Source organism: Chelon labrosus (genome assembly GCF_963514085.1).
Source record: "Chelon labrosus genome assembly, chromosome: 20".
In the NCBI taxonomy this organism is placed as follows: domain Eukaryota; kingdom Metazoa; phylum Chordata; class Actinopteri; order Mugiliformes; family Mugilidae; genus Chelon; species Chelon labrosus.
Window position 1 is genome coordinate 5,591,852 of NC_140353.1, and position 25,912 is coordinate 5,617,763.

General features: G+C 41.9%; 2 protein-coding genes across 11 annotated transcripts in view; both read right to left on the reverse strand.

The window, feature by feature from the left end:
* Positions 1-7,915: 7,915 nt before the first annotated feature.
* Positions 7,916-9,387, reverse strand: LOC311505344 (sterile alpha motif domain-containing protein 5-like). Its single transcript, XM_084568856.1, has 3 exons — positions 9,332-9,387; positions 9,093-9,172; positions 7,916-8,608 (listed from the first exon to the last, which is right to left on the reverse strand). The coding sequence occupies exon 3, from the start codon at positions 8,606-8,608 to the stop codon at positions 8,099-8,101; it is 510 nt and encodes a 169-aa protein (XP_084424982.1). The 5' UTR covers positions 9,093-9,172; positions 9,332-9,387; the 3' UTR covers positions 7,916-8,098.
* Positions 9,388-9,886: 499 nt separating this feature from the next.
* The window catches only part of stxbp5b (syntaxin binding protein 5b (tomosyn)), a 28,786-nt gene continuing 12,760 nt past the window's right edge, over positions 9,887-25,912 (reverse strand). For 3 of the 10 annotated variants that reach the window (XM_084568826.1, XM_084568824.1, XM_084568833.1), the window contains 18 exons: positions 25,822-25,894; positions 25,135-25,467; positions 24,977-25,017; positions 23,938-24,158; positions 23,647-23,831; positions 23,195-23,320; positions 22,755-22,906; positions 20,841-20,903; positions 20,699-20,755; positions 20,542-20,589; positions 18,296-18,346; positions 17,950-18,054; positions 17,015-17,254; positions 15,706-16,063; positions 15,452-15,617; positions 14,830-14,941; positions 13,603-13,823; positions 9,887-13,520 (listed from right to left, as the gene is read on the reverse strand). In XM_084568826.1, coding sequence (XP_084424952.1) covers positions 13,479-13,520; positions 13,603-13,823; positions 14,830-14,941; positions 15,452-15,617; positions 15,706-16,063; positions 17,015-17,254; positions 17,950-18,054; positions 18,296-18,346; positions 20,542-20,589; positions 20,699-20,755; positions 20,841-20,903; positions 22,755-22,906; positions 23,195-23,320; positions 23,647-23,831; positions 23,938-24,158; positions 24,977-25,017; positions 25,135-25,467; positions 25,822-25,894 — 2,594 coding nt within the window. In that variant the 3' untranslated portion in view covers positions 9,887-13,478. Of the gene's footprint in view, positions 13,521-13,602; positions 13,824-14,829; positions 14,942-15,451; positions 15,618-15,705; positions 16,064-17,014; positions 17,255-17,949; positions 18,055-18,295; positions 18,347-20,541; positions 20,590-20,698; positions 20,756-20,840; positions 20,904-21,908; positions 21,999-22,754; positions 22,907-23,194; positions 23,321-23,646; positions 23,832-23,937; positions 24,159-24,976; positions 25,018-25,134; positions 25,468-25,821; positions 25,895-25,912 lie in introns of all 10 variants that reach the window. The other 7 variants (XM_084568829.1, XM_084568825.1, XM_084568827.1 and 4 more) reach the window with 7 other exon arrangements.

A 25,912-nucleotide genomic window follows, 5' to 3' on the forward strand; every position in this document is an offset into this window, starting at 1 on the left:
CAAGAAGTCAGGATGTATTACTGTAGTTAGCCTGACGGTGTCTAGACATTGAAGTTTGGTTCAGGTTGGTTTTAACAACATTTAAAAATTAGAAGCTGATGTAATCTGAATATATTTTATTACAATATCATTACAAATTATTTTTCAATTTTGTTGTTTTCTTTTTCGGGTGAAATAAAGGCCTGTTTAGTTTTTACAAAGTCCTTGAGTCTTACGTAAAACCTTGACAATGCACTTGCACATTGCATCCAATTACGCAAAATGCAAACCATGTTCCATAAATAAATAACATCACAAACATTTAACCGCATTAGAGTAATGGCGCCTCTCTCTGAAGAGGACCAAGAAGACGTTTTTCCCTAGCAACCACTGCTTGGGGAACTGACTGAAAAAAAATCTTGCTAACCGTAGCTGAAACGGCCCATCTTACACATGCAGCAAAAATAGCCCAGCAGAGAGCATGTTTGTTTAGACCCCTGTAATGGAGGGTGAACAAGGTCACTATAGACCTCCAACTGAATGCTGGTGACGCAACACTACAGACAAATAGGTTCGGGCAGTGGTAGATTGTGCACAAACAAATGTGGACATACGTCGAGTCAGTTGATGAATGTATTTTTAGTATTATTACAAATGACAGCTTAATCATTGCAGTGTCATTATGATTTACATATTCTTTGTATGCTTGGACAATATGGTGGTAAGAAAGAAATGTGTCAAAACAAATCTTTGTTTTTAGTCAGTTGGAAAATCCAGTGTTTTCTCAATAGCAGTAGCTCTTTGGACAAAACATTAGGTACAACAAATGAAAACGTATGCATCGTAATGTAACAGTCCTGTACAAAATCTTAGCTTCATGACTGTACCATGTTCAGTTTATGTTGAAACAGTGTGAGAAAGGAGGTAGTTCAACTGTACGATCAGTATAGATTATGTACTTTGTGATGCTGTTGAACTGGACTGAATTAAACACAAAAGTGTTTCTGTTATTTAGCCTAGCAGCCCACTGACTAAAACGTTGTTGTAAAATCATAGAAACATGAGTGGGTACAACACAATGCAATTCAACAGCACTACAAACCACAGTCTCCAAAATTAAAACACAGCTGAATTAACAACTCTCTCAATTCATCTAATCAAATGCTGAATACCATAACCTCCACAAAGCTAAGATTCACTGCAGGACTATTACATTAGAATGTAATTGTTTTCACTAGTGTACCTGATGGACTGGCAAGCGTGTGTACGTGTGACATTTAAATTGCACTGCTCCACTATAGACTGAATGCAGTGTAGGTTATAGAGTGCATGAGATGTCAATGCTAATACAGTTAAGAGTGGACCAATATGAGCCCAACTTTATAACTCAATTTTTTCCAAAACAAATGAGCATACCCGAGTACCATTATGTGCCTCAAAATGCATTATTCTCCATTATCGGAAAGAACAGTGCTTGAGTGCCGGGCCCTGTGCTTGCTCTGATGCAGGCTTTAATCAAAACTTCCTCCTCTCACTTCAACTCCCTCTTGCGTGTGTCTGCCACAAAGCAAAAAAAGAGGCTTTCTCTGCCACACAGTGATTTAAATTCTAAGAGCACCACATAGTTTCAAAGACCTATTTAGGAAGGTAACACAATAACTGAAGCAACAGAGAAGTAAAGGGTGGAAACTGAGGAGGGTTTAAATAACTAAGGATGCTTGAGGAAACAACAATTACACACAAATACATTCCGCTCAAAGAAAACAGAAAAATAAAACACTTCCTTCTTGGGCTTCCATGTTAAATCCAAAATAAGAGGAAAATAAGGGAAATAAGGGAAAAGACCCTCCAGCTGCTCTTCTGAATAATTTCTACTTGAAGACAACTTGAAGGAAGAAGATTATTCAAACTGAAAATGAGATGGATGTATACAGATCATAAACAGACCCTGCACTAGGGTAATCTAAAATTCACAAATATAGGTCAGTGATTACGCGCTGCTTTACACAGCGGTTTACATTATACATAGGACAGTACAGCATAGTACAGAATTCCCTGTGCAAGCAGCATTTCACTGAGAAGTGATGTAACCTGGAGTGGCTGAATTTGTGCTGGTACAATGACAGCTGTCCCGTTTATGACTGTGTTATTCACAAATGCAAATCTTCAAGAAGAGAGGAACAGACGACCGCATGAGCAGCCAACGACATGCATGTTCATGGCATGTTAAGCTTTTGAGTGCTCTGTGGAATACTATTCAACACCCCCCATGGCACCATCAGAGCAATAATCCAGCAACATTCCTGTCATCGCCCAGTGGTCTGACCTAATCTATACTGACATAACATGAATAAAGTCCATAAGTAGGCCTTCCCTACAGTACAGTACGTGGCAAGCACGAAGACAGTGGTAATGGAGAGAAGACACGCTAATAGGGGATCACACTGTAGCATCATCAAATTGTTTATTCATGCACTCGGCCAAAGACACAATACTTCATCTCTTTACTATCATAAAACAGCTATTTGCGAAAACGTGACATAATCTGGGTGATGACAGAAAGGTAGCAACCAGCCTAACTTTTCGCCACACTGGTTTATTCTACCTTTTTGTCACCGCAACAATAATTTTCTTAAGCATCTTCAGGAAGAGAGGAACAGACTACTGCATGAGCAACATGCCAGACTGAATTATTAAACTATAAATGACAAGCGTGTTCATGGCATTTTAAACTGGAACTCAAAGTGATGTGTCACCAGCATGTCTTTGAACTGTAAGAATAAACCAGAGAACCTGGAGGTAAACTCAGACATGGAGAGAACATGCAAACTCCACACAGAGAGGTTCCTGCGCAAATTCAAGAAAGCCAGCCTATTAAACCTCAAAACCGCTCCTCTCATTCATTTGCTTGTACCAGTCATTTCTGCCCTACATAATGCGACACCTAGGGCTGGGCAATTAATTGAATTTTGATCACGATTTCGATTCTTGGTTCAAACGATCTCCAAATTAATAAAATCGAGTTGGAACGATTCTTTTGCCATTTTCCGTTGTCTGTGAGGTTTTTCTGAAAGAGACGCGCATGCGCAATTCAGTCGCTCCCCCAGAGCATTCAACGTCCCCACGAGCTCTGTGTGTGTGTATGTGTGGTGACCTGCAACACTCGTCTTATTCAGAAAACAGCGCGGTCCCGTTTGGTCGATAAAAAGGGTAAAACAAGTTCTCTTGTATGGCAACACTTCGGATCCGAAGAATCGACGAAGCACACATCTGCACCCAGTAGCGGTTTTAGGCACGGGCGAACCGGGCAGTCGCCCAGGGCGGCACGAGCACTTGGAAAAAAAATAAATGAACAAATTCACAGTTCACCTCTGGGTCTCTCCCAAATTGGGGGGTTACAGTGAGTTTTTTTTTTTTTTTTTTTGCCGAAATGCCGAATAAATGCATTTTATTTTCCAACTCAAAAAGAATCGTTTGAAGCGACACTCATGCTTGCAGTAAAACCAGTGTTTTAAAACCGACTTTGTTCAACAAAAACATTTCTATTCAGCTTCTATTTTACAGTAACAAAGGCACAGACAGCTGTCAGCTGCTGCAGACCTTGTTCTTTTGCCAGGCTCCATTCAGACAGTCTTTTATTGTGTCAAAAGGGACCTGCTGGTGTTTCTTGTCCTCTGTTCCTCTGGCAAACCAACACACGGAAATTTGTTCACCATTCTGAAGATGTTTTTCAGGCGAGGCACTACAAGCACGCCTTCAAGGCAGTTGAAGCCCATTGTTAAGACAGGGTGTGATAATCGACATGATAAATGACGGGTTTTGGCTGAAGTTAACAATCAAATTTAACATTTAGACAAAATCTCCGCAGCAGCAAAGAGAACTCTATTCCCACCACTGGAAGCTTCTAATGTGATATATGATATCATCATGTCTGGTAAAACCCTTGCGTTTACTCTTATAGAACATACAAATCACGTTGGTCAACATGAGGCAGCTTTGTGTTTTTACAGTATTACATTATTTATGTGCAGTGACATTTTGAATTGATCCACTGTAGCGTAAAGCAATAGTTCTTGGCACACTGTGTATTTAATATTATTTTCTGCAGTTGTTTCAGGCGTTTTTATGTCAAATTTAATGCATTTTGAGTAAAAGGCCTGTCATGGAACTAGTGTTTAGGTCGCTTACAGCTCACCCAGCTTTAATTGCATTAAGTTTTTTCCTCCTTTCAAAGTCAGTAATAGGTCCTAGGGGCCTCTGGGAACTAGTCATGCGTGCAGAACACTCAGGAAAGCCCATTGCTCATCATCAGGAATTGATTGCACATCGAAACCCAGACTAAGAGGCAGAGGCATTGTGGGATTGCAGATCCCCTGCACATCCCTGAATCCTGGACAGAAGAAAGCCTGTGGACACAACATACTGTTCTTAAAATATACTCAATTAAGGCCAATGCCATGTGCACACATGTAAAAAAAAAAAAACTGGGATAGTTAAGTATTAAGAGGCAGTCATTTTGTTCTAATATTCAAATTATTCACAACTGGTTACGGAGAGGAAAGTTCACTATGTGGCATTCTGGCAAGAAAGGAACTAGAAATGGAACTATATTAGTGATCTGCGTACTTGTACATGCACTCACTGGTGAAAACACATTCTGCACTAAATCCCCCTCCATGCCTGTTATAAAATTCTGTTTATGTTAAAACAGAGTAAGAAAGATAGTAACTGAACTGTATGATCATTTTGGAGGATGTAGTTTGTGGTGCTGTTAAACGATATTGAATTTAAACAAGTATTTCTGTTCTTTAGCCTAGCCCACTGACTAAAATGGGGTTGTCAAAATAATAGAAACATGCGTACGTAGAACTCAATACAGTTCAATAGCACTGCAAGCCACGGCCTCCAAAATGAAAACACAGTTGCATCAACAGATCTGTTATTTTAAACAAATGCCAAATACTATAATCTCCATGACGCTAAGATTTAATGCAGGTCTTTTATATTAGAATTAATTTTCACTCATGTAGATAACAGTCTGGCAAATTAGTGCATTAGAATAAGCAAAAACCCAGACACTATCTGACAACAAATCCAAACACTGACTGAATCCTAGTATTGTACAGACAAATGATTGAGCGCTGCACAAAATTTACGCACATACGAATCGCTGGAAAAGCCAGACCTGCCCCGAGGCTGCCGTGTGCTATTCCTGGTGAGAGAATGGGGCCGTACTGGCCTACATACCTGCGATCTGCAACTGTTTAATGGAATAAAGCCAGTGAACCCGAAAAGGCCAAACTGCTCCAAAATGCTGTTCACGTAGAGACTGTTTTGAAAATCACTCTTCGCTGATGAGCTGCTCCAAATCAGGCGAGACACGTGTTCACATTATGTCAGTGAGTGAAACGATCGTGCATTGTCTTCACAATGTAAGTATTGAGGGAGTATCAAATACGCAAAATTTAACGAGCCAAAAAGACTGGCCCATTTGTAAGTGAAAAGCAGAAGGCTGGCATCAGTAGAGCTTAGATTAATCTCTGAACCGTTCACTACTGTATATTCTCTTTCAGTAAAGTCTGGTTTGGCCCTGTAAGTGAACTTGTAACCCTAATATGACTGTACTGACCTCAGAGGTGACGAGGCTTTTAAGTCTAAAGAGATTTAAAAAAAAAAAAAAAAAAAACTTTTCTTAGGTGAAGTGAACTGAGTCTGTAACTCACAAAAAGGTTTGGCGGTGAGTCACAAAGTGCCCTTGCACTTAGTAGTTTGTAGCTTCTGAATGTTTCATGAACCGACTGTGCCTGTGCTGTAGCTGTGAAAACAGCCACATTCTGTGCTGTAGGCAGAATGCCGCTATTTTCAGAAAAGGACAAAACAAACTTTACTAATTAGAACGTCATCATTTAAATAAATGAGAATGCTCTGAACGCGGCACAGTCCTCTCCTGTGCGCAGTATGAAGGGCTGTGTACCGGCACTCCAAAGTTCCTTCACGATTTGTTGTGACAACACGATCGCTTCAGTCAGACTGGAAAGCTTCACCTGGCTGACTGGTCCCTGAGAACTAGGGGTGCACCGATCCGATATTGGGATCGGATATCGGCCCCAATATTGACAAAATAGCTGGATCGGGGATCGGAAAAAAAAGTTTTTTTTTTTTTTTTTTCCTCCGTCGCAGCAGATCCTACGTCATTCGTTAGCAGCACGTGTGTCGCATGCTGGAACGAGTTGGAGATCCTGTGTAGTAGTCCAGTAGGTGGCGGTATATGTCGTGACGATATGATCCGCCATTAAACAGAAGAAGAAGAAGAAGAAGGAGTTGGAGCATTTAAGCAACATGGAGCGAGCCAAAGAGTCGGCTGTGTGGAGATATTTCACGCTTGCCACGCCAACTAGTTCGATGGCTGTTTGCAATGTCTGCAAAGTAAATGTTTATTTATTTAAATTTATTTTAAGAAGTTTGATTACATTCTATTTTCGATTTGAATGCACAATTGTTCTTTAAATAACAAATAAATAAGTATTCAATACATTACATCTATGTTATTTTGTCTTAGTTAGGAAAGTAATGTTTTGTTAGGAAAGTCTGGTGCCTTTAATTTCTTCTACATGGTGGAAGGAAGGTATAAGGTGGAAGGTATGCAGTTTACTATTAATTCAACAATGGTATCGGATCGGTATCGGGTATCGACAGATATACAAAGCCCAGGCATCGGTATCGGTATCGGGACTGAAAAAGTCGGATCGGTGCATCCCTACTGAGAACACATTCATTCATCGTTGATGAGCGGCGGCTTAAACTCGTATCTGCTGAGGAGAGACAAAACCACGCCAAGTACACGAGTCTAAACATCACCGCTGAGAAAGTGTTAAGATATTCTGGAGCCTTTTCTAACAGTGCTGCTTAGCAGGGATTCATTCTAACAGCGTGTGACGATAGAGCTAAAAAGAGATTCACCAGTGAACCATGAACCGTGAAGCAGCTAATGGCAAACATCAGACCTCTGTGATATAATCAGATGTAGAATCCACGAATCACGCCTTCCATGGGTACAGACAAACTGTTGAAAATAAACCAAACATGTCTCTCGGCTTCTCGTCAGACCATTCACTCAGTGTAGAAGAGACCGAACAGATTTGGTTGATGCCAAAGCGGAAATCCTCTGCAGCAAGTACATTAACTAGCAGTCAGTGGAGTCAACACAGACAGGACAGTTGTCAGAGCAGAGAAGGCCCCCCAGATGTAAAATGACATGTTCTCAATATACCATATGTATCATCCAGATTAACATCAATGCAGATTGATCCATTGTCCTACTGACATCAATCTGCAGAGGTCAGAGGATATTAAACTCAGCTCGTTGGTTATGTGTTAACCGTACACTATAAAGCTTATGTCTTATATGAATAATAGTATCTTCCTCCATCTAAGCTATGTAAAACCAGCTTGAGAGAAGTCTAATCTGCGGCGTAACTTGCATTACCGTCAACTGTTTTGCAGCATTTTCTGTCTCGCTGCTGCTCAACCGGACAAACTGACAAAATATTGCACATTTTTAATGATAAATTAGTTAATCCAAGCTTAAATAGTCACGCAGTGCGGGCAGGAATACATGGGTAAACAAGAATTAATGCCAATTAACGGGCATGCAACAATGAATAACAAATTGTTTTTAAAGACATGGCATTTTCTGAGAGGGTATTTAATGAAATAGACATCTAAATACATCTAGGTAGTTTGTAGGACAGCAAAAAGAACAACTTTATGACTCTACACTGATAATTACGCTATATAAACCATAAATTTGTCCACATAAACTGCCTTAAATTTACTGTAAATCTTGCTATTGTCCTACTAAACGACCACTCACTCAAATCAACTACATCTAATTAACTTGAGCCCCTGTATAAAAGTGTTTCACGTAAATTAACACTGCAGCAAACCTCGGTAACGCTTTGCCAGAGACACCAACGCATCCTTAGAGCAACAAGGAAGGATCATTAGACGTCAGCGCCATCAAAGAAATTTGTCACGCTCTGCATCACGTACACAACAAAGTAAGCATATTAAATTCCATGAGGCAGCTCATGAGGAGCCAGCATTTAGTGTCAACCTACTACGAATGAGAGTAAAACTTTCCTACCTTGTGGGTGTAAGGTGCGTGTCCCAGGTTGATCCCATCTTTTGCGAGTTTGTCCCTTATCAGTACCTTGAGTTTAAGCTTGGGATAAGTCACAAAGTCATTACAATCTGTGAATAGCAGGTTGTGGTTTCCCGGACAGGAGGCCTGGTGTTTCCCTGTGGTCTGTGCGCGTGACCTCTGCGACCCGAGGTTATCCACCGAGTCCGAGATCGAAGTGTGGTGGCCTGAAGAAGCGTCCAGAGGCTCCAAGGTGAAATAGTAGCCCGGCGCTTTCCTCTTGTCCTCCTCTTTTAGACTCTGCACCGCCGTGAGCAGCCTGTGTCTGTGGTACTGGATGCGAACGCCTATCGCATCCAGGTCTGGTTCTCCGATCTGTTTGCAGACTTCCAGATCATCGTAGCCATTGTCAATGAATGACTCCACATACTGAGCCAGGTGGAGCTTTGACAGCCACTGGAGGACGAGATTTGCACCGTGGCTCATCTTAGGAAATAAGGAGGTTTACCTTAGGTGCACATCATCATCATCATCATCATCCCCATTCACACTGCTGCTGTAGCAGCGCAGCACCGTGGTCCATGCAACTTCCAGCCTACACACAGGTTCAGTAGTCCATATTAGACACATGTATTAGTTGTTGGGAGAGATTTAGATAGTATACTGTATTTAGAGATTGCATTTAAAAAAAAAATGAATTTAGGGTCTCTTCATGTGCATGATCTGACACGTTTTAAAGTTAAATAAAGGGTAAAAATCCACTACATGATGAAGGTTTGACTGTGTTTAATCCAAGAATCCGTTTTTAGCCGTTAGTGTCAGTTAGCTCGACTCTTCTATTTAAAGCTAGTTAGCTACTTCGTGGCGTCGACGGAAAGTTACTTAGTGAAAAACTTATAAACTGAGTTCTTATTGAAAAACAAAAACTAAAAACAACAAAAAACAAACAAATAATAATAAATAAAAATACCGTAACGTTAAGAGTTGGTGTCTTCCCAGGCGGCTTCCATCCTCTTTGTTTCACTCACAGTGCGGTTACAGAGGAAGACGCTGAGGTCCATCAAACATTCATCCGGAGCAAAAAAAAAACAAAAAACGTAAGGAATTTCGCTGTAACCGGAGCGATATATGACCACTACAAACCCGTTGGTGGGAATTAAAACATAAAAATGAAAAATAGCCGCTGAGAGTTCACTTGTCGTGGCTTACTTTGTCCCTGGCTTTCGCCGTTTTCAAGTTTCTTGTCCCTCCGCTCCATCCGCCGGCTTCTGTCAGACAGTGAAGATCTGGATGCTGCCTGCTGCCGTTCTCTCGCCGCTGCTGGAGGCTCCTTCTACCGCGCTGGACGATGGGAGTTCAGTGAACACTGGCGCCACCTGCAGGGCATCATGGGAAATGTAGGAAAGGTGAATAAACTAAAAAATAAAACAAAACAAAACAAAACAAAACAAAATAAAATAAAATAAAATAAAATAAAATAAAATAAAATAAAATAAAATAAAATAAAATAAAATAAAATAAAAATGAAGAAGTTATGGTTCATCACTATTATTTGATATTTGATATATTTTAAATTAGTAGTACACCATGTTTATTATGGTTATTTAGGTTTATCACTCTAATTTGCTCCCTTTAAATTAATTTTTGACATCCTGCCTATTATATTGGCTATAGCCACAATGATATATAAAAAAAGGACACATTATATGACATAATATTGATGGACAACACATTCAGGGAGTAGCTGTATCTTCCACAGCTAAAACAATGTGTGACCAAGTCAGTACTGAAGCCTGCTCATGCCTCTTTGAGCAAGACACTTTAATCAATAAAAATAATTTAATTTTGAGAACTTGCAAAACTTTTTCTATGAGTAAACGGCGAAACATGAAACAGCAAATACAAGACAAAACTCATTATGATTGGTTTTACATTTATTTTCCATTGCACAATAATATCTATATATACTGTATCTACAGTCTAAATTGTTTGTGGCAGCAGATTAAGTCAGACATCCATGTGAAATTTATTTTAATAAAACTGTACAAAAATTGCCTACTATGAGAAAATACTGCAACTGCACAGATATTCATCCCAGAAGACAGATGGATGGAAGTATGGCGAGTGAGGAAACCCTTGGAGCTCTCCCGCACGACGCTGCGAGCTTAGCTTAAACTTGGACGCGTTTCTACAGCGCAGGGAAAGCGAGAGTTTTCAATGAAGCAAACAGTAACATTGACAGATGTACCAGTAAAATAAATATAATCTCTCACACGTACACAGTTGGCATGTTTCAAACGAAAAATGGGCTTCCGATGTGTGACGAGAACTTCAGCTTTGTTCAACATGGTGGTTAATACAAATTCCAGGACAGACAATCTCTAAGAGGGATAATACATGGTTGTTTCAAGTTTGTAAACACTTAATATCATGCATCCTTCAATGTGCAATAAGAGACCATTTAGGACATATATGTTGCAAACTGAAGCACTTTAAAGTCGAGGCCACACTTTGTAGAAAGACTCAGCGGCCCACCGAAAGGAGAGGATCCTCCTGCAGTAGCAAAGCTTAAATCTGAGATGAGCATGTTCGATATATACCAGAAAATGTTTATTGTCATGTCTGGATGATGGATAAGTATGCACAACCGTTGTTTGGACACTGACGTGAGTAATTCTATCCCAAAAATGACATTAAAGGTATTCATTTTTAATAGATAATTGAAATTAAAAGTATATATATATTTGTTTTCAAATATATAAATATATCATAGTATCATTAACCTGACGTTGAAAACAAATCTGAGAGTGAAGCAATCGGCATAATTGGCAAACGACACAGACAAGCATAGGTTCTGTCATGTTTTGGTCCTTTGAAACACAAGAAAATGGGGACACAAAGGAATAACAAAGACGTTAAAATTATGCTAACAAAATTATTTTAAGTACAAAAAATAGTGCAAAACCCACATGACTGCTCTTCCAAATCAGTAGTATACAGCGGATTAAAATCAGCCATCTAAAAGAGAAGGGTTTTATTCCGAAATGCGGCATATCCATGTTAGATAAAACATTTTTGGTGCGATTTGATATCCAAAAATAAAATAAAAATGATCAAAAACTATGTAGACTTCATGCCTTCATCCGGCCTCCGTTACTTCTTTGGTGGATGTGCCTTGTTGGAATGAAACTCTTCTGACTCACTTTGCACATTTACAGCAGTTTGGGACAGTAATGAATGCGTCACGCCCATTAAGAAGAAGCAAAGCAGATCCTACTTTCCCCTTCACGCACAGTAGACTTCTCAAGAGCGCAGTCAAATGATCCTGACTCACTCTTTATTATCGTTTGGGGGAATAATAAAAAAAAAAAAAAAAAACTCAAGACAACTTTGTGAAATTAAGCAACTCTTTGGTGTCGGAAAAGAACACGGCCGCAAGCGCACAGTATGTCACGTTGCCTGAACCTGCACTGTCAGATTTGTGTCCAGCTGTCGCGCTATTTACAACATTTGGCAGCAATCCGGACCGACAAAGTCTCTCTTTTTCCAAAATAAAAGACCGACAGATAATGCTCCTATATTGACACAAATAGCAGCATATCCTTGCACCTCATGAACAAAACAAAAAAAGAAGAGAAATCTAATTACAATAGTTAATCACACTGAAAAACACTGTCAAGCAAAAACAAAAACCTCAAACGACCTATTGTAATACGCTGTATCTATGCAGTATTATAAACACGGGAGCGCCCATACACATATTCCTGAATATATGTATGTTCACGAACACACAGATATACACATAGGTAAGAGGTTAGCATATATGCGTCATGAGGCAAAGGCAAGAAGAGAAACTGTTTTTTTTTTTGTTTTTTTTAAGTGAACGGTTCAGAGAGAGATGACCAGCGGCACGGCGCGGAACACTTCCGTTGTGCTTGGTCACGTCTACTGGCAGCTACAAATACAAAGACAGCATCAGAACCTTCCATTGTGCTGTAAGAGACACATGCTTTTTTCCTTACACGTTGAGAAATGAGACAAAAAGAAAAAAAAAAAAAAAAAAAGGGGTCAACTTCTTCATCTACGACAGAATGCCGAAAAAGAAATCATACGCAGATAAGATTTCTGTCACAGAATACTTAATATTGTAACCAAAATATACATTTATGCTAATTATATTAAGGACAATCTTCACCTTGCCCTGTCAGGACATCATCATCATCGTCCTCACACATTAGGTTAGCTACAGCCCCGTGACAGCTAGACGCGAGACCGTTTCCAGTGTATCAGCTCACTTCTTCTGATAGATCAATGTAAACTCTTCATCAGGGTGGGGGGTAAACATTTTCAGCGCCTTTTTATTTATTTTTTTTGGCGCGTTACTTAGGCCGAGAAAATTAAATTCAATGCCCGACATACAAACGTCTACACTTGTCCAATAAATAATTTCAATTTTCAAAGTAAAACCAAAGTGACTCTCAGAGAACGCTCTCGCCTAAAACAACCCGGGTGGAGAATGCTGTGAAAGGTGTGGTCGGTGATGAACTAGCGTACTACCAGCCCTTATTCGGTGAGAGGCAACAGATTCATCACCTCCCTGTCCATTGTTTTTTCTACTGTTCTAAGTGCTTGAAAGGCCCTTTCTGGACAAATAATGACGAAAACAGACTGACAAAGGGCAGAGGACGAACTCTTAAAAATAATTTAGACAAGAAAAAAAAACATCGAACGAACAGGAGTCCTTCATTGATTCAAAATCATTCCGACCGGAAACTCTGATTAGATTTGAAGGACATGGGGTCATCAGACTTTTCTCCTCATTTAAGTCCACTGTGTTTGGCAGACACACCATAAAGGGCAGAGAAAGGAAAACGAACAATTGCAGTCAGGCCACCACAAGTACATTTTTTTTTTTTTTTTTTTTTGCAGAATTGTCTTTCCTCTTTCAGAACAAAAACAGCAAAGTGTGTAGATATATATATATTTATATATGCGTGTGTGACATATACGAGTGCATGATGGATATGATAGGTCCCCTCTCTCTTTCGCTCCGTCTCTCTCCTGGACTGTGGTCTGATGTTAAATCATCGGTGAAATGGAAAGAGAGATTCCTGGGAGCTTCTCTTCTTCCATTTCTTTCCACTCTCACTGCGTCGGCCAGTGTCTACTCTGCGGCAGCCCTCCGGTGACTGAGGTAATGCAGAGTGATGATATTGTGCTGAGGAAAGAAAAAAATGAATGATCCTGTTGAGCAGAACCCCCCCGCGGAGAGAAATAGAGAAGAGGAGAGGAACCCGGAGCTCCTCAGAGATACTGGTGTGCGTGATTACAGAGTCCGAAGCTCCACACGCTGCCATCAGAGCTGGTACCACTTCTTATCTTTGTACTTCAGCATCATCTGAGGGGAAAGGAAAAAAGTAAGAGTCGGAAACCAAGAGCAAACATGAAGAACTTGAACAATGTAGATGCAGGTTCCGTACATCATGGGCGTGTTTGGAGAAGGACTCCGCGCTGGACATCATGGCCGCGGTCCTCTCCTCCAGCTCGCCCAGTTTCTGCCCTCTCTCGTCCAGAGCTATCCTGGCCCGAGCGAGGTCGCCCACAACCCCCGATGCCGCGCCCTTCATGCCCTCCATGCCGCCCGGGCCGGGGATGTGCTGGGCCAGGCTACGAGAGGCCTTACCGGCAGACGTTTCGCCGACTAGCAAGGACAGAAACGGAGATCAATGGTGCGTTGACGAACCTTTTGTCTTTCGAGTAAAAACCGAATAAAAGATTAAAACATTTCCATCACGTACTTCAGGAGCTACTTCATAGATAGTGTTTTATCTAATTACAGACTTAAACTACATGATAATCTAGCTTTATAAGACTGCCAAGATGTGCACTTTATTCTGTACTATGTGATGAAGCTACTGGACGCCAACTTTCCCTATTAAAATATTGAAATATTATAGAGAGAGATACTTTAGATAGATACTAAAGTATCTCTCTCTCTATAATATTTCAACATTTTAATATTACTCAGGTGGTGGCTTCAAATAAGCCCACAAAGATTTTCTGCCTCTTGCTGCGCTGCAGATTATATTGTAAACTTTGTCTTTTCTTAATTTTAAATGGTTTAAATTAAAAGGAAGGAAAAATAACTGATTATATATCATGTTATTTAGATTATCGTGCTAGGTCAGGGAGCACTGAATGCAACATCTGAAGTAATCTCAGGCTAAAGTGGATGTAAACACAACACAACAAGAATTGTCATCCATTGGCTGAAAGAACTGACGTAATCATGCAGGTTTTAAACCCTAAATATCAAACATGTTTCATATTAATTGTCAGATGAGTCTGCAAGTGGTACGGGAGGTTTAAGAGTGGATCTGTAAACCCTCACATTACCAGATAATCTGTGGCACACGCTCAGTACAGAGACCTCATTTCTCCCCCGGTAGTTGGGAGGTGTGAATCGGGTGACAAATAAACCTGAAACTCCCGCAGGCTGAGTCCTGCTACATTACATCCAACTATATTAACAAGTGTCTTTAAAGCAAGACACTGGAATCCAAATCTCAGAACTGATCATTTACTTTCTTTAAATTTAAACATAATCCAGCACAAAACAGCTAAAGATGCTAAAAAAATTGAAGCATTTAAATGAGAGACTGTATGTAAAACTTCTGCAGAAGTACTAGAAGGCATCCTGTACTCACAGAGGTCCTCCCTGTCCAGAGACTGAGCACCTCCCCCAAAAAGCCCTTTGAAGAAACCTCTGTTTGGAGCCTCTGGCGTCTCCACAGGGGTAAATAACTCGCTGAGCATCTCCTGATGAAGAAGAAGAAGAAGACGCAAGCGTCAGCAAATCTACTTCAATACGTTCCCCGCCCCGAAGACATAAAGACTGGGCTGTAAGGCATCACATTTTCTTAACCTGATTATAGGCTGAGCCTCTTTGCATGTTAAAAATGCGCATGAAATTATGTCATTTCATATTTTTGTGAATAAAACATTTTTATTATCACTAATTAGGTTTAATAAGTGCAGCGTTTTGCCTGGCCCTGTATCCTCTGTAATTCATTATATGTTATAGCTGAACAGAGCCCCTGAGGACGCTTGGGATGAGGATAATTGTTCATGCAACAAAAAAGATGCTTTATAAGAATGATCCCTACAACAGCTGGTTCAAACAGCTGGACAAAAATGAATGTTGCAGCTGAACATATGTGCTTTATCGCGCTGAGACTATGCCATCCGTAAAAAAATATATATATAAAATGTACTGTACTCGGAAAGTCCTTTCTCTACAAATGCGCTGTCATGGAAAGAGTCTCTGACCTGCAGGTTGTCGCAGGTCTCCTGGCTGTAGGTGATCCTCTGGATCTCAGTGGAGGAGGTGAGGTACAGAGCCTGACCCAGGTTAGAGAAGCAGAACGTCCTCGCTATCCTCATGTCTGTCAGCGGCAGGTAGTTCACATCCAGCAGAGGCCGCAGACTGGGCAAACTGTGATCATACAAACAACATTAAGTTTATAATGACCGTATTCCTATTGTGGTTGTAGCCGAAATTTTAAAAGCAGGTAGAAATATACCTCAGAGTCATTATGTGCCCGTTAGCACAGAAACAGGCGATGCAGTTGGCTCCGGCCATTTGCACGACATCAGCTCTGAGCACGAAGGAGGTCTCTGTGATGCTGTGTTTGTAGATGCGGGTTTGGGAGGGCAAGGCCACGACCTTGGCCTGCTTCTCCGAACACAGTATGGCGAACTGGGCGTCCTGGCCCTCTTGCGACGAGGGAGGGGAGGCTGGCCTGCGCCTCCGGCCCTTCTCCTTTTCTTCATCCGAGGCGTTGGGGTCATACCAGGACTCGTAGGAAGGGGGCAGCAGAGTTCCAGTTGCGTCCAGCAGCGCCATGGTTAAAATGCCTCCTTTGAGCCTGACCAGAGTGCCTGGAAAATGTGTTTAACAGAGGTATAATAAACAGAAAATATAAGCAATCATTTTAACTCAAGAGGTCAGTAAAGCATGGAAACGTCCATATCTTTATATGGAACTATCTAAACTGTGACTGAGATGGGACATTAAACCTCCTTCCTAAAAACTTCCACGTCTTGTGCTTTATATTCTGCAAAATGCATCTGATTTGCTGTTTCTGTTGCACTTTTTAACACAGGAATATACATTTTAAACGCAAATTTGAAAGAATTAATTGCTGAAATTCTGCAATATATACGAACAATGAATTACTACTTTAACTTACTATTTAAATATTATCAAAAATGAACACATCAAGCTGACTGCAGCTCTGCATAACGGTTTGCAGCTCTTCCTACCTCCCTAACCTCCCAGCTAATAGGAACACTTCTGCTTTCCAGAGAAGAGTCATTTCCTTTCGCACAAACACAGAATGTGTGTTCAAGTGCAACCTTTTGGCCGAGACACAGGCGACGTGACTGTGACGTCACGGTCGGCCTTTTGTTGTGACTACTTCTTTGATGTCGGTTTGGTGTCTGCGTCTCAAGCCCAAAACTTAAAACTTTCAGGATGCAGTCGAGTGTACAGAGACATTCCTGAGTGCCCACCATCTCTTCCTGCATCCATTGTAGTCAACCGATGTGAAGAGCATGTGCAAATACAGCACATCATGATAATATGCTGAGAACTAGCTGAGGTGGTTTAATGTTGCTTGCTCATAAGGAAGTTTTGCAACTGAAAACTGACGCCGTTTTCGAAACAAAACTCGTTGCACACACATTTTTCTACTGTCTGTGCTGACCACAGTGTCGACGACGAAGGCCACAGAGCTCCAACGTGCTTGTCAAAACACATCATGATGCATCCTCATTCACATGCAGGCCCATAACCGGCGAGTGACATTAAGCTCGGGAGCAGCTTCTTACCGCAGGAGGCGATGCCGACCGGCTGCTGCAGCCTCTGGTCCCCGCCCGGCGGCAGGCTAAGGGCCACCATCATAACAGAGCCCTGGGTGGTCCCCACCAGCAGACAGGGGCTGAGCGCGCTGTCCGTCTTCCTGGGGTAGCTCTCGCAGAAGTAAAAGGAGGAGATGGCCTCTCGAGATTCTCTGTCTATGCTGGTTACACTTGAACTACGTGAGCGGGTGAATGAGTTATCCTTGGCATCTAGACAGCGGGAGTGGGAACAAAGAATGAGGAAATGATTTACAAGAAATTAAAAAAATTAAAAAAAAGGGGTTAACAGTTCAGCAAGTCTCCAAGCAAACAGGAAGCTCGGTTAACAGGGCTCACTTGTGGAAACACACAAACCCATAGCACACACATAAAAGCTTTTTTTTGACATTGAGATGTTCCTTTATAATTTCATTTCCAATTTCAGAAATTCAATTTGACAACATTCTCAATGAAAAAAACACAAAAAACCGCATAAGATATGCATGTAGTACTACAGCGACTCCCAAGGAAGAACTGGTATTTAAGAAGCAAGAATTATTCATGGCTCATTGCTGTGCTGACGGCAGCTGAAACCCAAGCTTTTAGCCTCTTTAAAAACCTAATGAGGGATCCCGGGCAAGAAAAAAAACAAAAAGATCTTTGACACAGAAGGGAAGGCTAAACGCATCGCCCATCCTGTGCGCTCTTCACAATGAAAGACTGTAAACAAGAAAAGCAAGTTTTTGTTTTTTTGGAACAATGAGTGCAGTCAAGGCAGTGGGACTTCCTCAAAAAGAAGGAAACAATCATCGGTGAGAGGATTAGTGTCATATGTCATCCAGTTTCAGAGTAAAAGCTCCAGTAGTGGGGGGTTAGTACCAGTTATCCCACTTCAGCCAAAGTCAGACCACGGCTGGTCCACTCACAGCAGTTGGGATCTGACTTAGTTCTACAGATCCCCCACTTCTGGCTCATCCGGGCCGCGAGACAAGGGCTCTTCTTACATGTCAGAGAACGCCATCGCTTATTCTCTGTTTCCAGTGCAAACACAGAGAGCGCTCGTCTCAATTTACAGTGCAAAATCCAGAGGGATCAGGAGTGTCATATTCACACACACACACACACACAACATGCTACCAGACAATGAGGGACACTTTTACTGCTGTGAACCTAATACGAAGCAGAAGATTTAAAATGAAAAACATGAGCACCTGTAAAAAAAAAGAAAAAATGAAAGCGTTAGAAAGTTTAAAGGCATTGGTTTTGGCTTACCCTGGTCTGGCTTTTGCTCACTAGACGAGCTAATTTTCCGCGACATCTTGGCTGTAACAGAAACACATAACCCCTATTTCATGAGGAAAGAATGGAAACTGCAAATGGAGATTTTTTATTTTTTTTAAATCAAAAACTCTTAAATAAATAAATCACAGTAGAGGAAACATTAGTCATCATCGGCTCGGTCGCTCTTTAACTGCACAAATCAGTGCAGTCGTATGAGTCATGTTCAAGAGTGGTTATACTAACAAGGACAACTGTTGAGGACGCACACAGTGTACGCACATCAATCAGCCATAATATTATGATCACTAACAGGTGAGGTGAATATCGCGGATTATCTAGCTGTCACGGCACCTGTCAATGAGTGAGCAGTGTGTGCTCAGAGCAGATGTGTTAGAAGCAGGAAAAATTATCGAGTGGAAGAATCTGAGCAACTTATGACATGGGACAAATTTTGATGACGAGGCAACCAGGAGCTCTAGTGGGGTGGTGCTAGTCTGCAGTGGTCAATACCTATCAAAAGTGGTCCAAAGAAGGTAAAATGCAGAACCGGCGACAGGGTCGTAGGTCAAGGCCGATATGCATGTCGAGGAGTGAAAGCTGGCCTATGTGGTTGATGTTGGTTCTGATGTGTGAGGTGTGAGAACACAGTGCATCCACTGTTTGTCTTGTATGGGGCTGCGTAGCCACAGACAAATCAGGGGTCCATGCTGACCCCCGTCCACGGCTGAAAGAGCCTAAAATGGGCACATGGGCAACGGAACTGGACCACAGAGCAGTGGCCTGGTTTTCTTTAACGTCACGTGGCTGGCCAAGTGTGTCCCTTATCTGGGAAACAGGGAAGCAGAATGTGGTTAGTGGGGGCCTTTGGGTCACCCCACAGATACTTGATCAGTTTGGGATCTAGTGAATTTGGAGGCCAGGTCAACACCTTGTGCTGTTCTTCATGTTTTGTTTTTAGTTGTTCCTGAAGCGTTTTTTGTGTGTGTGCCTGTGTCAGGCTGCGTCCTGCTGGGGATGGCTGCTGCTGCCATCAAGGAGTGTCATTGCTATGGGGTGGGGGTGCCTGGTCTGGTCTAGGTGGATGCTACATGTCTGAGTAACATCCACACCAATGAATGCCAGGTCCAAAAGTTTCCCAGCAAAACGCTGAATTGTCACAAGATGGTCAATGTTATTCACTTCACCCGTCAGTGGTTTTAATGTTGTGGCTGACTGGTGTATGGTGCTAGGATGAAAGGAATTGCCGTAGCCATTGGGGCTGTGCATGGTAGATTTCCATTACAGTCTGCAACAATGTTCAGGTGATTCTACATATCAAAGTAACATCCACATAAATGTCAGGACCCAGGTTTCCCATGAGAACATTACATTGTAACAAGATCATCAATGTTATTCACGTCACCGTTGGGTGGTTTTAATGTTGTGGCTGATGCACATTAGACAATTCTTACTGTGTGCAACAAGACGCTAAGGTATTGATTTTAGTTGGTGCTTCTAACTTTGCTGCTTAGTGCCAGGAGTGTTGCCATTTGAAGTTATAAATCCCCAAAAGTTGCCTGTTAGTCTATAACCACCCTAAGAGAAACCATGAGAATACAAATGAGGCAGAGAAGACCAAACCCAAGGGGCCTGCAGTGTCAAAAAAAAGCAAGAGGCAGTTGAGAAATAAGGTAATTATAATTCAGTGAACAGAGTTATGCAAAAAAAAAAAAAGAGTAGGTGGAGAGGAGGAAAAAAAAAAAGAATCAGTGGATAGCCAAACAATTAACACTGAACTGAAGCCCTGGAATCAGAAACACACGCACATACAGCAAGTGTCTACAATCGAAGAGGAATAATTCACTGGGTTAGACGTTAGTGCTGCAAAGATTGAGGCAGGGAGCAGATTTTCTATGCTTTTGTGTCAGTAAATATTTATTTTCTATTCACAGCTCCGTGCAGCGTTTTTGGAAAAAGAAAAGATCCGCATAGAAAATCTGAAGCCTGGAATTTATTTTAAAAAAAGACATCCTGTCATGCATTTGAGAAAGAATCCTGAATAGATTTTTATCAATCGACAATAAAAACACCCAAAAACTACGTGATTAGTAAAAAAACAATAAACTCATTTCTTTAATTTGGCACAAGATGCACAGACTGACGCAGGATTAAGGCACAGTGTGGTTAGAACGCTGTCATTCAGAGAGAAAGAGTGAGTGATTAAATAAACAAAAGAATACGTCTGGAACATACAGTACCAAAGTCATTGGCAACCGTCTTGGAAAAGCGTCTGCTTTTGTACTTCACTGGAAATAAGGTTCAAAAATATAAATCAGAGAATTTATATATGCGTATATATATTTTTTTTTTAATGTGCTAAATTTTCAGGGTCCATGCATTTTAATAATACAGTACCCTTCTCTATGAACTTCTGTTTTCGTTCATCATCTGAATTGCACGGTGAGGTAGATCCTACGCGAGAAACGGCAGCGTTGGATTTCAAATTAAAGCAATACGTGTATGATTTTGGGGCGGGGGGGTTGAGGGCGGAGCTTACCTGAAGTAGGTGATTTGCAGCGGTCCTCTGAGGCGTTGGACCCGTCGTTGGAGTCGCAAAGTGCTGTGGGAAGCCACAGATATTGCAATTAACAGAAATCGTCTATATATCTTTTTAAAGCTATTTCCTAGAGAGCACAAGGTGGAAATGATGAAGGGGTTGCCTACAAGGACGAGAGCAGGGATAGCAACCAATACAATGGAATAAATAGGGAGCACTTAATTCACGACATGATTTTGTTAAACGTTTTTTTACAACCTGCCCTGGACCTTATTTCTGGCATAAAATATGATAATTTACTCACCCATATAACTTCGGTGTCATTTGGAGTCGTTCGTATATCCATATAGTGGGAGTGAATGGGGCACCGAAATGCAACCTCAAAATTTTTTATGATACGCTAGTGTTATTACCCGTTCTTTGGACGTCCATCATAAACAAGTCGTCGTCCACAACTTCAGAATCGGAAAAATATTCAGCCATGGTGCAAAAAACTAGCAGTAGCAAATTACAGGTAAACAAGCCGACCGTCGTGGGTGCGTGTGGCGCTCAGAAATTACATCATCCAGGTCAGAGGTTAGTAGGTCAATCTACAGACCCCGGATGATGATAACAGGTAACTCCGGGCTCAACGGGGAATAGCACTAGAGTATTATAACAAAATACTGGTGAAATGAACGAGTTTTGCGGCAGATAATGCGTTATTTAGAGGCTGCATTTCGGTGCCCCACTCACTCCCATTATATGGATATACGCGGTGCTCCGCTTAATTTAAATATCTTCTGAACGACTTCAAATGACACCAAAGTTATATGGGTGAGTAAACAATCCTATTTTATGCCAGAAATAAGGTCCAGGTTGTAAAAAAACAGCAATTCCCTTTTAAATGGCCCTCAAGACTAGAACTTTCCTCCCACCTCGCTGTTTTTGAGGTTTTTGCGTCAGCGGTGAGATTTGGGGGATGCTACATCAAAACCAGGACGTGTGTCTTTACGAGACAAAGGAAAGCTTAGGGGAGGACAATGACAATGTGGGAGGGAGAATAAATTCTGACACAGCATGACTTACTGAAGTTAGACGGGCGTAGCTTTTTCACAGATTCTGAATACAAGCTAGAAAGTCTGGACATGCAAGACGTCACAGGAGGAATGTCTTTACCCAACCACAGAGGGAGAGAGGCCGACAGTAAAAACAGAAATCATAAAAACGGAAATCATAAAAGTGCAAAAGAGAAAGACAGGCATCAAGTCTCTGGGGCTTGCTGCAACATTTTTGATTGTTATCAAATTCTTGCAGATTGCATAAATAAAAAAAAAAAAATAATTGCTTTTCACTGCAGAAAACGCAGATAAAAGAATCTAGCAGCAGGTCACTGAGACTGAGAAGAATGAATACAAACTGTGACTGACAGGATGATTAGTTAGAAAGACAGAAACACAATAAAAGACAGAACCAGCGAGGTTTAAACAGGCAAGTAAGCAAAGCGCGCGTGTTGTTTTGTGTGTAAAAGGGATCAAAAGCTAATTCTATTACAGCAGAGCAGCTCTGATACAGCATCCGCTCTGACTGCATGCGCGCTCCACCGTCTTCGCTCTGTCCAACTGAACAGATGGAGGATCTGTCAGCGCTGCCCCCTGTTGAGGGAGAGTAGCTACTGCAGGGGGCGGTGCTCACGGTGCGAAGTCGAGGTGGCTGCCAAGTGTCAGCTCTGCATGCCTCGCCACCCCCCAACCCCCCCTGCCCCTCCAACAGCTATAGATAGTGTTTGGCAACACATGAGACTATAAGGGCAGTAGTAAATGAAAAGAGCATTTACTTTATTTCAGTGAGATTGATGCTAGTTGTGCCACAGTACGTGATTAAAGAGAGAAAAATGAGACAGAGGTGAAGCGTAATTGGTGTGGTGCGGCTCACCTCCAGAGGGCTGTCGCGCTTTACGCGGGGAGCGAGGCTGCCTCTGGTAGGGGTCGGATGGGCTGTACAGCTCCGACGTGCCCATGTTGAGAAGCAGAGTTTTCTGGAGGTAGTCCACCACAGCCAGACCGTTACTGTTTCCAAACACCACACTGAAAGACAGCAGGGTCGAGCAACGCAGCGGAATTAGGAGTCAGGAGGCTATTTTTACTCACGCAAAACTATAATTTAGGCAGGCTTTACTTACAGTTGTACTTCACAAATGCTCGGTTACTGCCTTCTTTGAGACAGGGTGCAATTAAAATTCCTTGAATTTACATAAATTTAGTGCAAAACCGGCTATCGGACGAGGATAACCACCGCTATGAAGACAGGCGTGGGCGCAAAGTGACGTGATCTCGTGTCCAAATATCAAGTGTGCCGGCTGCGGAGAGACTTACAGGCCATAGGAGGAATTGACTGCCAGGCTGGTGATCTGCTGAGGCGGCTCCCCGCTCACCCACACCAGCTGGATCACCAGCTCCACCTGGTAGCCCGGAGACTGCTTCAGCGGGGAGCTCCGCACCCTGCATCAAACACACAGCAGGATGAGACAGCAGGTCGCACTCTGCACTAGAATAAATTATCACCCTTTGGGTAAGCCGCACTGACAATAGCAGCATCTTTATAGCTTCTTTATTCACCCTTACACCATTTCACTGGCAAAACATTATCTTAGTTTTTAAAATTTTCATTAACAGGATTATTTTCTTGTGGTGTACTGATGCGGAAATCTCATGAATTAATAAACGGATGACTACGCCTCTTATTAAATTACATTTTCGGCATTAGTCGACTCAGCCTGCTTTAATTTTTGCTTCTAAACAGAGAAAGAAAATGTAACTGCTCATACTGTAGGCACGGTATATTGTCTCGGGGTCCGTCGGTGGAGTTGCTGCCTGTAGAGGGCTGAGTGGGAGGCTCACTCTCCTGAGGGCTGGAAGAAGCTCCTGGAGTTGGCAGCGTGGGGGTCTGATCCCCTCCCGGATCGGGGGAGTCCACTTCACTAAACTCACACTGCATCCGCACCTCTAAAAGCTAAACCCGAGGTGAAGAAAAACACACACAAAAAAAAAGACCTGTTCTTAGACACGTTTATCCGCCACATCCCTCCTTACGTCACCATGCATGAGCCTACACTCACCTGAACAACTTCAGTGGTGACTTCCTGTTTGCTAAACCTATAGATGATAACGTGGGCCGACACGCCGGCCACACAGAGCATCCTGCTCTCGGGACACCAGGACAATGTTTGGATGGCAAACGGGTCCTCGTCCACTATGTCCGTATTCGCCTTCTCCTCCTTACCGCGAGCCCTCTCAAAAACCTTGGCAGTCTTCAGCTTGTACAGCACTTGAAGCATTACTTTGAGGAGAGCAGAAAACAAAAAGAAACGGCATTATGGTTCACGGCCAACGTACTCATGGTATCAACCAGATCAGAACAGGAGATGAGGTGTTAAATACTGTGCTCTAAAGCAGAATTTTACAGTATGTGCCTTGAGAATGTGGATATATATAAAGACAAACAGCATAATAGAGATATACACTTATATGCAGATGATGCTGCTTTCTATACGCGCTGTCAAACTGCATAGAGAGTTGTTTCAAAAGGTTTTTATGGACGCAGAAAAGGAATCAAACTTGCATAACTTCATCTTTAGAGGACTTGTGTAATGCAGTGGATGCACACACGTACGCAGATGACACTGCTGTGTATACTCACTATCAAACTGCATATAAAGTTGTTTCTAAAGCTTGTTGCATACTCTACGAGAAGCAAGAAATTAGTTCTCGCTTCTAGGGCTTCAAGAAGAAGAAGAATCGTAGGAGTTTGACGATCTCTACCCAGGAGAGACTAGCGGTCACGCTGCAAATGTTAGCATCTGGGAGCTCACAGAGTTGCCACAAGCATTTCCCGCTTTTCCTCATTAACCAATTTCTAATCATTCACAGAATAGAAACTGGACACCACGCGAGAAAAAGGGTTCTGCCCGGTTGATGTGTCGAGAACGAGCTGCGTGAACAAACTACTCGCTTCTCGCGGGGTATGTAACAACCTTAAGCTTACTCTGGTTGCAGAAAAGGTCCAGAAAACCCAGATGGAACTTGACTGCATTACCTTGCACAGTAACTGCATAGTTATTTTTGCATTATCAAAAACAAATTAGAAAATGTACTCACATGCAGAAGCGTCCCAAAATTTGATTGACCCATCAGCATGTCTAGTTTCAATAAAGACAAGAGGACAAAATATTAAAAAATGATACATCATACATTGCATGTGCACATATAAAAATAAGCTACGACTAAGAAATGTGAATTAATCATTCATTACAGACCCTGTGATTATAATCTCTGGGTAACTCTGCGTGCCTTGGCCCCAGTTTCCCCCACTAATGGGCCATTCCTGCAAAAGCAAAAACAAGAAAACACGTTCGATTGTAACGCACAAAACTCTCAACTTCCAGCTTTGTGGTCTGCATGCACGACATCTCCAAAAGCAAATGCAGAGGGGCAAATTCACCTTCTTGCTGAAACCTTGTCTCTTTTGCCGGCTGCCGACCGAGTAAAGTGCAGGAATAAGTTCATCGGGGCAGTCGGCAAAATACTCACAGCAGGTCACCGGTGACTCGTGGATAGAGAGGGGGTACGGATTCTCAAATATCGGGTATCTGTCGTGATAAAGAGACACAGTTGACATTTAAAAATACATCCCACTCCATATACACTCTGGAATTGTCTGTCAAAGTGAGGACAGACAAGTTATCACCAGCATGTACTAGGTAAATACATGTAAAATACCATACCACAACATTAAAAATATATTCTAGGGGGAGATTAATGTCACATTTGTACTTAAAATGGCCATTTTAGGTTTATATAAAACTGTGTGAGCTCTATCGTCATCATAATCTCTAGTATAATTGTGTGTTCATAAAGTATCCTTATCTAAAACATCCCTATTTTTGGTCAAACTCAAAAACTAAAACACCAGTTAAACCACGTTTAGAAAGCTGAACTCTTACCCAATCTGTCCGAGGTCTATTACAACTAAATCCTTCTCGAGGAGGACCACCACGGCATAAGGCTCCTGAAAGTCTGGCCAGTGAAAACAGC